The 13,865-nt window shown below is 46.3% G+C and overlaps 1 protein-coding gene across 4 annotated transcripts in view; it reads left to right on the forward strand.

Annotated features, from left to right (window-relative positions):
• PCYT1B (phosphate cytidylyltransferase 1B, choline) overlaps positions 1-7,094 on the forward strand; it is a 38,925-nt gene extending 31,831 nt beyond the window's left edge. For all 4 annotated transcript variants that reach the window (XM_051608249.1, XM_051608247.1, XM_051608248.1 and 1 more), the window contains exons 7-8: positions 906-1,094; positions 6,562-7,094. In XM_051608249.1, coding sequence (XP_051464209.1) covers positions 906-1,094; positions 6,562-6,768 — 396 coding nt within the window. In that variant the 3' untranslated portion in view covers positions 6,769-7,094. The remainder of the gene's footprint in view (positions 1-905; positions 1,095-6,561) is intronic.
• The last annotated feature ends 6,771 nt before the right edge of the window (positions 7,095-13,865 follow it).

Consider the following 13,865-nt stretch of genomic DNA (forward strand, 5'->3'; position numbering starts at 1 on the left):
GGTTGATGACCTATTACGTGCAAAGTGAGTTTCATTCCTTTGGACCTTGAGGATTTTGTTTGGCCTTCTGGCCTGCAAAGACAGTTCTAGTGATTCACAAGCTATAATAAAACCCACCTCAGCATAAAACAGTATTTGTTTTAAAAGTAAATTCAGGTGGCCATTAATTGAAATTCACAGGCAATTAAAAGCAGATAGTGATCTGTGCTTTTGCAGAGACCACACACCTTCAAGGGCTCAGTGTTAGTTGGCTGGGCCTACTCTGCATTTGTGGAGCACAGAAGTGTTTCAAGACAAAAGCCCTTTAACCCTGCAATATTTTTGAAGCTTGGCCTGACAAGAGCTCCCTAGCATTATCTTACGCATCCCTCTCTTTCTCTGTGTGACTTAGCAATTAGGAGCTTGTTCTCTTCTTGGTGTGGTTTGCTGGCCACAGGCTTACACGCATCTGTGTTGCAGCAAGGAGCTGCTGTATCAGCCAGGCTCAGAGACGTTTTGGTCCAAGTTAATTAACATTCAAACTGGCAAGTCAGCAGTGGGCTGCATTTGCTAGGAAACCCAGGGAGATTTGCCTTTTGCTTACTGCTAAGTTTGAGCTGTTAATTTATCACTTGCATCCTTCACAAGTTTAATATAATTTTCAAAGTACACTCAGTTTTAAAGTATGGAAAGATTAATGTAGTGGATTAAACACAGTAATTACCCAAGACAGCCTTTTCAATGTGTGCCTTCTGCACTTCGTTCCACAAATGTTAAATTTGCATTTATAAAAATAACATGGGAATAGTTAACCAAAGCCATACGTATTAGGATACATTAATAACATTTTTTATTCTTCTCAGCTGCCAGTGGCTAATTATTTCCAAGTCCTTATATCTTAATCTATGTCCACACTTTTAAAACAGGAGAAGAAATACCGCTTTCAAAACCAAGTGGACAAAATGAAAGAAAAAGTCAAGAATGTGGAGGAAAAATCAAAAGAATTTGTTTACAAGGTGGAAGAGAAGAGCCATGACCTCATTCAGAAATGGGAAGAAAAGTCCAGGGAATTTATTGGCAACTTTTTAGAGCTGTTTGGACCCGACGGAGCCTGGGTAGGTATTCTGCCATTGCAGGAAGTCTGAGTGGTTTTTATTTCTCCTCAGTAACACAGATCAAGAGCAGATTCTTTTGCTGCAGTCTTTGTGTTGAAAGCCAGCACAGTAGGGTAACGCCAGACCTGTTTGCTGAAACCAGTAACACACGCCAAGACTGCACGGAGAGGATTTGCCACTTCTGGCTGTTGCTTCTTTGGGATAATTTCTGTCTTTTGTGAAGGTGCAATGCTGAATGTGATACTGCATTCTGTAGAGCTGCTTAAAAGCAGCACTTGAGCAAACAGGCTCTTCTCCCCATTAGCACTAAATGGGACTACACAGACATCTGGGAGACATTGTACAGTGGAGGTGGTGAGGGAACAGAAACACTGAAAAGTCTTTCAGTAGTTCTTTTCGTGCTCTGTACTCAGCTGTAGAAGATGACAATTTTCTAATTTTAAAAAACTAATTTAAATTTCCAAGAAATTATTTTGCATATTGACTGGCCAAGCTCATCTAACTTACTGCAGGGAAGGCCCAGGTGGACCTGAAGCACTTCTAAAGTTCCCCTCGGTATGTGCTGGCTCCACAGAACCTGTTTACCAAAGGTCCCCAGGTGTCTTGGAAGGGCAGTTGAGGATCTGCAACAGCACCCTTCTGGGGAGAAACCCTAGGGCTTCACCTGCTCAAACCAACGTCACATACTGAGTGGGTGGTGACTTCAGAGCCCCCAAGAGTCCTGGCCCCTATCCTTCAGTTCTAATACCTTGCCAAACCTTCAGAAGCTTTGTGTTCTTGTTCTGCCCTTTGCTACATTTGAATGTAGAAGTTATCATTTGTTCAAACAGACCTTCTAAGACATTCCTGCAGGGAGTCAGTCCTTTTCCAAGCAGCTGTCTGTGCAGCTGTGTTCCAGTGACAGCCAAGGCCCCAGCCAGACCCACCACTACAAGCATCATCTTGGATGTGCTGTTCTAGTTGCAAGCTCTGAAAGAAGCTTCTACTCTGTCCAAGGAGATGTGTGTAAGCACAGAGGAGAGCAGCAAGCAGTGCAGGGTGACCCAAGAGGAGTAACCCCACAGAACAGCAGGATGCTTCAGAGGTACATTTTCAGACCCTGGCACACAGCTAGGCAGCTCCCTCCTGGCTTGAAAACGAACCCTTTGCAAGAGGCTTGTGCAACACTGTAACTGCTCACAGATTACAGTTCCAGGCAAAATATCAATAGAGGCAGTGAGCCAGAAAAAACGGTTTAGGACTAGCATAGAGCAAATACAATTGGAATATTTTTGAAAAGCCAACACATATGTAATGTTCTCCTGTCACTTTTATCAGTTCATATCTCAACAACTTTCCATCACTAGAGGTACCTTCTGTTGAAATGATCTCAGCAGAATTTCTGTTCATAAATCCTCAGGAAGATTCACAGACCCCTGGTGAATTAAGTAGCCTGCATCACAGCCACATCACAACTCAGTGCCACCAAATCACATAAAAACTGCTTCTCAATGGAGTTCTCACTTATCTCTGTCATGACTTGCCCTATTGATTACCACTCAGTTGAGAAAAGCCTAAAATCAGACTTTGAAGTCTTCAGAACAGAGACTGCATCTTTAGAATCTCCTTAGAGATGCATTGGGTGCTCTCTGAATAGCACAGGACCCAGCCATGTAAACAAACAGCATATTTAGCAATTTGTCCATTGACAGTATCATTTTCCTTGGGGAGGTAAAGAGTGTAAGTCTTCTGATTTTAACAGAACACATGAAACACACAGGAGGCAAGATGAGTTTGTCTGTGTGGGGAGAGGAGAAGGATTTAAAAGCCTTGATCCTATTCCCTGGCACTATCCACTCAATAGTATATACTGATAGTATTTTTTAAAAACCCTTTGCTGATAAAACATTTTACCAGCTCTGATAAGAGAAAAGCTGCTCTGCAGAAGTCTTTGAGGGTGTGGAGATGGCCTTCTGTTTACTGAGTTAGCGGCCCAGCAACAGAGTAGGAAATCTAGTGCAACCACGGAGAACTTTGCTAAGAACAAGAGCGAAATCTCCATGTGGTGGTGTAGGAAAAACATCAGTGACAGCGAGCTGAGAGGTGGTGTGGCTTTTTTTTTCAGTGTGAGCCTTCCAACAGAAAAGATTTAAAATAATGGTAACTTGCTATTAGTGTCAAAATGGTTATTAACATTAATTTACCTTATCACTGTTAGACGTTGCTTTTAATGTTGACAGTAAAAGTACAGGAATCATTATGGGCGTGCTAGATTCCTACATCAGTAATTTGCATGCCATTAATATGCTGTTACTGTTTCACAAATAATTATTATAATATGCTTTATGCTACCATTAGTTTTCTAGAAGTACATAACTACATAACCCACAAAAAATGCCTATTTGTGAAAAAGGTCAGTTTTAAAACTTCAAGATATCTTCATTGGCAATTTTGCCCACCTGTGCAACCCCAGACGTATTTTTTTTTGGGTGAGAGAGTCACAGGGGTGGCAGAAACAACAGTTAATGTGGCATGAAACTTTGTCCTGGCATGAGAGACCACAATTGCAGCCTGGCACAGAGGCCCTGATGGCAGAGATGCTGCTCCACAGACAGGGAAGGCTGTGGGGTTTGTTGCAGCTTCTCTCAAGACAGGTCTGAGCAGGCAGCTGCTCTCCAGGTCAGCAGGCAGAAAGCAAGACTCATGGGGCATGGTTTCCATGCCAGTCTCCCTCTCGGAGAGCAGGTGCCCCTTCAAAGGGCCAGTTTCCCTCAGTGCAGAGAGAGTAGGGGACAGTTCCATTGTGAAACAGCTGCATCACCTCAGACATCAGCAGGGGCTGAGAGGAATTCTACAGGTTGCAGTTAGAACTCAGAGCTGGCATATATGCCACACCATGTGTCCATAGCCTGGACCTCAGCACAGCCTTGCAAGAATGAGCAGCTGAAAAGCAGCAGTCCTCCACAATGCCCAACTGGCACTTGTTTTGTAAAGCAAAGGAGTATCTATCAACATGTAGGCAATAAAATGCAGGAATAGGCAAAATATTTTTGTCCAGTCAGGAGTTTGCCAAAAGGAAAAGGTCATCTCTATAAACTGTTTGGGTGTAGCTGAACTTGCTTGAACCAAGGCTCTGAAATTATTTTCCCATCTCTGGTAAAGGTCCTGAGTGCACCCAGCCTTGTCTAACCCTCCTGCACTTCCAGGGAGCCATTAACACTTGCTGGCACTTGTTCAGCCTGAGGAGCACCCCCAGGATAGGAAGGCCTTGCCTGTGAAGGGCATGACTATCTGACCCTGCCAGAGCACAGCTGGAGGGGAGTCGTCATCCTGCAGGCAGGTCAATGACACCACCTCCTCCTGCAGCACTTGTGGGCTTAGCCAGCAATCTGGTGGCTAAAGCATTAATGCAGGAGGCAGATCAAACCGGCCAGATACACACCCTGCTGAAGGTGGGAGGCACCAGCTTCTTCAAGCAACAAATGCTTTGCTGAAGCAGGAACTGAGAAGCAGGTTGTACTAGACCCTGGCTAAAGACCTTAGAAGCAGGATAGGGTTCTTTCAGTCCTGGGCTGATGTGGCCCAAGGTACAGTCAAGTGCCCCTTGCCACATGAGATACCAACCAGGCTGGGCCACTTTGATCTCCCCCAGCACTGATACTACAACACCCCAAAGCACCAAAATTACACTGAGTTTTTCAAAATGGCTGGTAAGGTGCCAGGGGCAGGACTGAGTCAAAGTGTTTTGCTTGGCCAGGAAAAAGATATTTCATATCAAAGTTGTTTTTTTTTTTTTTGTTGGGGGTTATGTTCTGTGAGAGGATGAAACAGACTAACTCAAGCCATCAGAACCTCAGTTTCTGTGATCTGAAGGGAAACTGCACTCCTGCCACTGAATTTCAACAGGCTCTGGGGCTGTGCCAGCCCTGGTGACATCCTCACAGCTCTCAGCAGCAGAAACCCTCCTCCAACTGAATGCTTCCTGGCACCATTTATCAGGAGCAATCACCCATCATCCGGTAACCACTGAGATTTTAGGGAGTCTTCACTATTTTGGACCTAGCAGTAGTGCAAGGGGTAGGTTACACGCCGTGGATCTTTATGCTCAAAAGCATGGCTAAGCATGCCTCCAGGCAGGAACTGTTCTGTCATTCTGCACTGCAGGAACATCCAAGCTCTAAAGCTAAGTTTAAAAAGGCCCACGTGATAAAAGATATAAATTGGGTGAGGGAGCTCACAGAGGAACAGTTAAGCCTGGTATTTGTGCTCTGCTGTTAACCCCCTGAATTAGCAGACACCAGAAACCTGATGGGAAAACCTAGCATCTGCTCCTCCACTGGCAGGGAAGACTGAGCTTCAGAGAGGGGGGAAGAAGACTGGCAGCCACATGGTCCTTGGCAGGGAGGAAGGTCATCACAGAGCAGAATCACTGGGGGGGGAAGGGGAGGAACAACAAAACAAAAACTCAAGCTGAGAAAGTCTGTGGACTGCAGCTGCCCAAGCAGGCAAACCCAGAACACAGTCTGCAGAAGTATTTTGCTCTCAGACCTGAGGGGAAACTTAACTTTGTCTGGGCTGGCTCTTCCATTCCAGCCCAGCATCAACTGCAATCCAGTGCCCAGCCAAGGTTGAGACTTCTGCTTCCCCATCCCCAGAAGGAGCAGCAAGTCACTCACATTTGGAATTTTCCACATGAAGCCCACAGCAGCTGTGCAGTTGTGTGCCAGATCTCCTGTAGCCCAGCCCAGCAGCCTAACGCCCGGCTACGTAGGCACTAACAAGCAGCAGCATTTGCCTTAATGTAGCAGATTGCTTGACTGAAAAGGTGGTCTCTTCCACCTCCCTGGCTCTGGCAGGTCTCCACTCAGCTTTACAAAGCAAAAATGGCAGTAAATCCCAAAGCAGAACACGGAGCCTGCACGTGTTTCTCATTTCAACAAAGACACCTGGATTCTGATATTCCGACCCCCTTCTTAAGGGTATGGCCTGGTGCATGCTCCAGGTAGTTGGGGAAGAGGCTGCCAATATTTGGCAGACATCAGGCTGCCTCCCTTCAGAAGGGAAGGAGGAAAAAAAGGCTTTGCTAGCCAGGAAGCTCAGCAGGACATAAGTGGTCCTTGGGAACAAGGAACATTGAGAGTTCAGGCAGAAAAATGTATTTCTTGAGATAGAGTGGGACCAACACCTATGAAAAATCCAAATAGAGTTCCCCCTAGCTGGCTTGGGGCAATACACAACATAGTCCCTCCCACCAGAGTGTCCAATATAAGAAAAAACCTGGCCATGTAAAACAAGGGTTATTGCAAGCACAGCAGAAGAGGCAAGGGGCAACTGTGGGCTGAACTGGCCATGCTTCAGAGCAGAACTATCCTGCTGCCCTGCTCTCTCTCAGGTGAGAGGCACAGTGCAGAGCAGCCCCTGCCTGCCCACAGACAGGCCATCCCTTCTGTGCATTACTCAAGAGCATCTTTTCCCTTTGCTTTTGCAGAAGCAGATGTTCCAGGAACGAAGTGGACGAATGCTCCAAGCTTTTTCTCCTCGGCAGAGCCCAAACAGCAGTCCTACACGAGGCCGCTCTCCATCCCGTTCTCCATCTCCACCCTGGGTCTTCAATAAAGCTTCCCCTCCCTCTTCTCCAAAAGCTGCCTCTGCCTCCCTCAGCAGCATGAGCGAGGGAGATGAGGATGAAAAGTAAAATATTTTTTTAACCATGAGACAGAAGAACAAGCTATGAACTCAATTGCTGGATGGGGAGAAGCGTGAGGAATATCTGTGGCATCTCTGACAGCAGGGAATGTGCTCTAGGAGAAGATTCTGAAAACAGACTGGGGAGCACAGCAAAGGAGATCTCAGGAAGAGCTTATCCCATCCCTGCTTCCTCACGGTGCCTAGAGGCCAGGCCAGCAGCGCTTACCAGACACAGCACTGGGAACTGACAGAAAAACATACACCTTTGTGCAAGTTCCTGCCCATGTGTTGCTGCTCACAGCTGCTGCAGCCAGGCCGGGTCAGCAGGGAACTCTGCACCAAGCGAGGCTGGCAGGAGGAGTCCTGTCAGCTCCAGAGCCAGCACATGACAGCTGCAGCCTGTGGATGGAGAAGATGCAGTTGTATCAGACCCTGCTAACCTTAAGCCCCTCTGGCACGTGAAGAAATGGCATTGCTGCAGCAAATACATTCAGAAATGGGAAATAGTTTTACTTCTTACTTTTTGAATGACATCTGCCCCAGACCCCAAACTATGCCAGTGAAACGGAGAGCTCTCCAGCTGACTTGGTGGAAATCTATTTAATATATTCAAGCTATTGAATGCCGCTTGTTGACCAAGCCTCTGTATGGGGTGTATGTAAAGAATCAGGCTGTATTTGCTTTATCAAATTGCTCTCCATGTTCCTAGTGCCTCAACAGCTACCTGGTAACTTCTGTTTTGCTCCCTGGCTTTGCACTTTGGAGGCAAGAAAGTAAAGACACAGTCCTAGCTGGAATTTGTTGTTGTAGGAAATAGATGAAGACATTGGTGATTTTTACTGGTAAATTCTAAAAAAAACCCACCACACGTGGGATCCCAAGGCCTCAGGATGTGGCCTCCTAGGACATCCTGCTGCTCCTTGCTATGCATCAGCAAACCCTGAGCACAATAGTGCTGCTGTCCTCACATGCTCCTCAGTCAGTTGAACAAATTTCTCAAACTCTAAACAAGGTGTGCTCACAGACATCTTGTCCCCCCAGGAGTCCCGAGGCCATTCCTCTACCCTAACATGAAGAAAAAGCTGGATAAAAACAACGGAAATCCTTTAAACAGGATTAGGCATGGAGATTTCTTAATCTATGACACCCAAGCAGAACCACAGGAAGGGCAGCACAAATGCAGTTTTCCCCTTCCCTCAATGCACAAGCTGTACTCCTTCCAGCTCGGCAAAGCCACAGCTGCCTGATGTCCAGCTCTGCCACTCAGTTCCACAGCTGGTGAGGTTGCTGCAGACTTGCAGCATTTTTGAGTGCAGAGAACTCCCAGCTCCCTAGGCTGCTTCACCCCACAGTGCAAAAAGCTGTGGGAAACATCCCCCTGCATCGTGGTAGGGCTGTGAAGCAATGATCCGATTTTGCTCCCAGGCTTGCCTGCCAAAGTCTGGCTCTGTGCACAGGCACGTTCACATAGTACCAGCTTTGCTGCCAGGCCAGCAAGGTAAAAGCTGCCACAGGTAGCCTGCTGGGCACAGACCCCAGGGAGCCTGGGCAGAGGGTCACAGCAGCAAAACTGCCTCTGTGCCACTGCTCCCTGGAGCTGCAAACTCATCAGGACATGCAGCCTGGAGTGTGGAGTCAGCACATTGCTGGTTCCCTGCACAGGAGAGGGAGGGCTCCAGGTGGCTCTTGGAATAAAAACCCTTGAAGGAACGAGATGCCCAAGGGCTTGAGCCCATGGGGTGGTAGTACCTGCTGGCAGCAGTCCCCCCCCAGGGTACCATCCTTACCTCCCCCACTGACCTAGTAGGTAAAGTCCTTTTCCTTCTTCCCTTCTAGATACTTTACCAGGCAGGGAAATTACAGACCCTTGTGCCAGGCACCAAATTATCCCTGTACTGTAAATTTCCCTACAGCTTTCCTCCCTCACTCACTATGGGGTAACCAGTTTTTCTTGGGAATACTTTGCCAGTCACTTGTCTGACTACCACAAGACTGAGTTTATAGTATCTCGTGGTTTGCTTTGTCCTCTGGAGTCACGCTAGTTCCTCCTGCACAGAGCTGCAAAGAGCTGAGCAGGGAATAGGGTGAACTACCATTTCCACTAGAAAGTACAAAGGGAGAGGAGCCCCAGCTAGTCCAGCTGCTGCCAGCTGTGCACCCAGTGGGACAATGCAATTCAAACCTTTCTCAGCCTTAGGCAACCTCTTACTGTCATTTCATACCTGGGATGTACTTGTTAGTTTTTCTGATCCTTTGCAAATCTTTTAAGTCTTCCCCCATCACAAAACCACTCCACCACAGGAACCATTTGCTCTCTACTGGTGCTGTTTATATGATGAGCCATGTCCAAATGCAAAGCAGGTGGGCAGGATTTTGTTGTTCTGGGCTTTTACTGTTTGTTTTATTTTGCTTTCATTGACTGTTCAGCAGCTCTTGTTCAGTGGTTTGAATAGAAGACAGCACCATGACTTGTAGATAGGGACTGGAGAAAAACTCACCAGTGACCTCTTCTTAACAGAAGCTGTTACTCAAAGTCAGAGGTGGCTACCCAGCGACAAAGCCATATTCTGTACCAGATGTCCTTTTGCATTAGGGTATCAATAAGCTGAAGCCTATGCCCTGCTAGTACAGACACCAATATCCATGTGCTGTCTCCGGCAAACCAGAACCTCATCATCTCTGGACACCTAGAGAGCAATTTTGCACTTCTGAGCCATGGTTGGGTTTTATTTTTCGTAAGTGTTGCATTAATTCAATCCTATTTATCAGCCAAGCTCCACATGAAAAATAAACAGTGTACAACAGGTACTGCTGCCTCTCACCTTCATTTTATAGCACCTTTAGAGGTACAAACACAACCCCTAAGCATAAGCCCCGCTGAAAGCACCAGTGTTTGTTATCCCCATCCTTTGTACCCCAGGGCTTTACAGCCCTACAAATGCCACTAGAGCAGCTTTGCCAACCTGCCCCAAATCCTGCTGCTGGAGTTGCTTCTGCTGCTCTCCACTCCAATGGGATCACCTCTCTCCTTGCCGTCACCCACATTCTTCTGGCTGCACAGTGAAGAAGTGGAAATGCTACCTCAGCTGGCACAGTGCAGCGTTAGACACTAGTTTGAGAACTCCTTGCCTGCTGCCCCAGCACAGTGGAATCAGGAGCCACTCCTAATTCTTAGGAAGAAAGAGGCAGTGCTTTTGCAGCCATCCTGGTTCTGCTTCTGAACATCACCCCCAGCAGCAGCTGCAATGCTCCTGTGTGTGCCAGGGTGGTGTGCAGCATCAAACAAGCTACAGGGTACAGCTCCCTGACACTTGGGTCCCTCCACCTAAGTCAATCCAACACCTGAAATGTTCCTGCTTCACTCTTTCCCTTTTGTCCTGTCAGAAAAAAAGTAATTACTGCAGCAGTCGTAGAAAATACTATTTATTGAACAGTCCCACCTCAGGCTGGGAGAAGGTGAACCAGCAGACAGGGGCTTAGGGCTTCCCAGCTAAGGCATTCTTAATTACAGAACAAGCAAATTTCAAAGTTATTCAGCATGGCAGAGAAACTATTTAAAGACTGAGAGTCCACATCAAAATGTTCTTTTGTAATACAAGCTTTATGACTTAAGACGGATTTGGGGCTGTCTTGAGCAGTGTCTTGCATCACTTGGGGTATACATGAGACATCCTCATATGTTCCCAGGAGCAGGAACGTCACCCTGGCTACAGTCGCGCTTCTCTTCTGCCACTGAGCTGCCTCCACAGCCCCATGGAGAGGAACCATGTCTGACTGACACCTCACCACAATGTTGCTGCCTTTTACGTGCCAGTTGTGCACACACATCTGCCTGCACAGCTGAGAAGTACTTGTGGAAGGGGCGACAGGGACCCTTGCTCAACACGGGCCTGACCTAAACCCAGGGACAACGTGAGCCATCGCCAAGTAGGGCCCTCCCAGGCAAGGTGACAAATGGCAAGAGCTGCAGCACCCTGTGTTAGCATCCCTCTCTACTGAAAAACAAGCACTGAATTAGATCTGTTACAAACTTTAAGTTCTGAACTGAAAAGCATTTTCAGTTTTTAACTGGGATTTCACTGCACCATAGAAATGCTGAAAATGCTAGGGAAGAGCATGACTGGAACTAGTCAGAAAGCCTCCGCTGTAAGTTCATACGAGTTTATATAAAAGAAGTAGGAGAATGTCTGAAATTTGGCTGCAGGAGCAGAGATTATTTTCTGCAGTACAAGGCAGAGCTCTTGGGCCAGTGCTTGTGAAACATCTGCAATACTTCCATAGTTTAAACTCTTCCATCATTTAGGCATGAAATACAACATTGTGTGAGCTTGCTCACAAGGGCGATTTAACTCACAAGGGTCATGAAAAATAAACATTTTTAAAAAAACATTTTTTTGTGTATATTAAAAATTATTTTCAAGTACTGTAGGGATAGAATTCCCAAAAGAAAGACAGTATTTAGAATAGCACATAGCAGTACTGACAGCTGGAAGCTGGACACAGTTCACAACAGGAAACAGGCACTTCAAATAAAACCACTGGAGAGATGCTTTTTCAGCAAGAGGAATCACAGAATCATTCCAGGTGGAAAAGACCTTTAAGATAATTGAGTCCAACCATAACCTACCTCCACCAACTATTAACCTAACTCTACCAAGTCCAGTGCTTAAACCATGTTCCCAAGCACCACATTTACAGGTCTCTTAAACACCCCCAGGGATGGTGATTCAACCACCTCCCTGGGCAGCCTATTCCAGTGTCTAACCACTCTTTCTGGGAAAAAAATTTTCCTAATGTCCAGTCTAAACCTCCCCTGTTGCAGCTTGAAGCCATTCCCTCTTGTTCTGTCGCTAATTACCTGTGAAAAGAGACCAGCACCAACCTCTCTACAATGACCTTTCAGGTAGTTGTAGAGACTGATGAGGTCTCCCCTCAGCCTCCTCTTCCTCAAACTAAACACTCCCAGCTCCTTCAAGCGTTCTTCATAGGATTTATTTTCTAGGCCCTTCACCAGCTTCGTTGCCCTCCTCTGCACTCACTCCAGCACCTCGATATCTTTCTTGAATTGAGGTGCCCAAAACTGGACGCAATACTCCAGGTGTGGCCTCACCAGTGCTGAGTATAGGGGGACAATCACCTTTCTCCTTCTGCTGGTCACACTATTTCTAATCCAAGCCAGGATGCCCTTGGCTTTCTTGGCCACCTGGGCACACTCTGGCTCGTATTCAACCGCTTGTCAATTAGAACCCCCAAGTCCTTTTCTGCCAGACACTTCCCAGCCATACTTCCCCAAACCTGGAGTGTTGCATGGGGTTCTTGTAGCCCAAGTGCAGGACCTGGCACTTGGCCTTGTTGAAGCCCAGACCATTAATATTAGACCAAGGATCCAATCTATCCAAGTCTCTCTGTAGAGCCTCCCTATCCTCATGAAGATCAACACTCCCACCTAGCTTGGTGTCATCTGCAAACTTACTGATAATACACTCTATGTCCTTATCAAGATCATCAATAAAGATGTTAAACAGAAAGAAACAGTCCCAACAAAGAGCCCTGAGGAGCACCACTTGTGACTGGCCTCAGCTGGATTTGAATCCATTGACCACTCTTTGGGCCCAACTGTCCAGCCAGTGCTTGATCCAACACATCGTGTGCTCATCCAGGCCATAAACAGAAAGAAGATGACACTTCTAATAAAAATGTTTTTCTACAAAAGGACTATTAGGCCCTAGAACAAATATGCACTCATTTAAAACAGCAAAGGAAATTGATTAAAATAATAACTGTGCTGCAGAAACTGCAGGCAGTAATTTTTCTAACATGGCTCTTAAGGCTGCTGGCCACTGGTCCAGGTGATCCCAAGGCAATGCCAAAAATGTGGAGGAAAAGACTGAAGAAAAGGGAATGAGAGCTGCCAAGAAGATCTTTCTCAACAAAATAATGGAGGAAGGATCAGATTCTTCTTCTAATTTCTTTAAGACCAACACAGTGCTTGCTGCAGGAATGCTATCAGGTGGATCACAAGAGAAAAAGGGGGGACAGGAGCTCAGGAGCCCTCAAGTCGAAAGCCTTCTGCCCCTACTGTTCAAGCTGGGCCAGACCCCAAGAAGCCCAGCAGACCCCCCACTGTGGACCTGAAAAAGTTCCAGAAGAGAATTCAAAGAGACAGCCCTGAAAATGAAGATGTGAAACAGACAGCACCTTCCTCAAAAAAAAAATTTTCTCCCCAGTTCAAGAGAGACAGGGAACTACTAGAGGGAGTCCAGTGGAGGGCAACAAAGATGACTGAGGGATTGGAGCGTCTTCCTTATGAGGAATGGCTGAGACAGCTGGGCCTCCTTTAGACTGGAGAAGAGAAGGCTGAGGGGAGATCTTATTAATGTCTGTAAGTATCTAAAGGGTGGGTGCAAGGAAGATGGAGACAGGCTCTTGTCAGTAGTTCCCAGTGACAGGAAAAGGGCAACGGGCACAAGCTGGAACACAGCAAGTTCCATTTAAATACGAGGGAAAACTTCTTTACTATGAAGGTGTCAGACACTGGAACAGGCTGCCCAGGGAGGTTGTGGAGTCTCCTTCTCTGGAGACATTCAAGACCGGCCTGGATGCAGTCCTGAGTAACGTGCTCTAGGAGATCCTGCTCTAGTAGGAAAGTTAGACTAGATGATCTCTAGAGGTCCCTTCCAGCTCTGATGATTCTGTGATGTATGATTTTATTGTTTTTAAAGCAAATCAAGTCCTGTGCCACAAGAATGACTGAAAGGTAACTTCAGAATAAAACCCAGAATTTCCTGAGAAAACGAGCACTGCATAAAGACTCACACCTGACAGGAATAAAACATATTTACGAAAGACTTAAAACCTACCTAGAAATCTGACACAAACAAGATCAGATTAAATGTATCTGAAAATTCAGAGTAATACAATAGGCGAGCAATTGCATTTATATACAGTTCTAGAAACAACAACAAAAAAGTTATGCTCGAGATAAATCTTGGGAGGGAGGGGTGTGATACAGACATGGAAACACTCAAATGTGTATTTCCATAGAATATTTCAAATTTCTTTGTGAAAAAACAAGCAAGAAAAACATCTTTATCTAAAATTGCT

Source organism: Apus apus, chromosome 1 (genome assembly GCF_020740795.1).
Source record: "Apus apus isolate bApuApu2 chromosome 1, bApuApu2.pri.cur, whole genome shotgun sequence".
Taxonomy (NCBI): Eukaryota; Metazoa; Chordata; class Aves; order Apodiformes; family Apodidae; genus Apus; species Apus apus.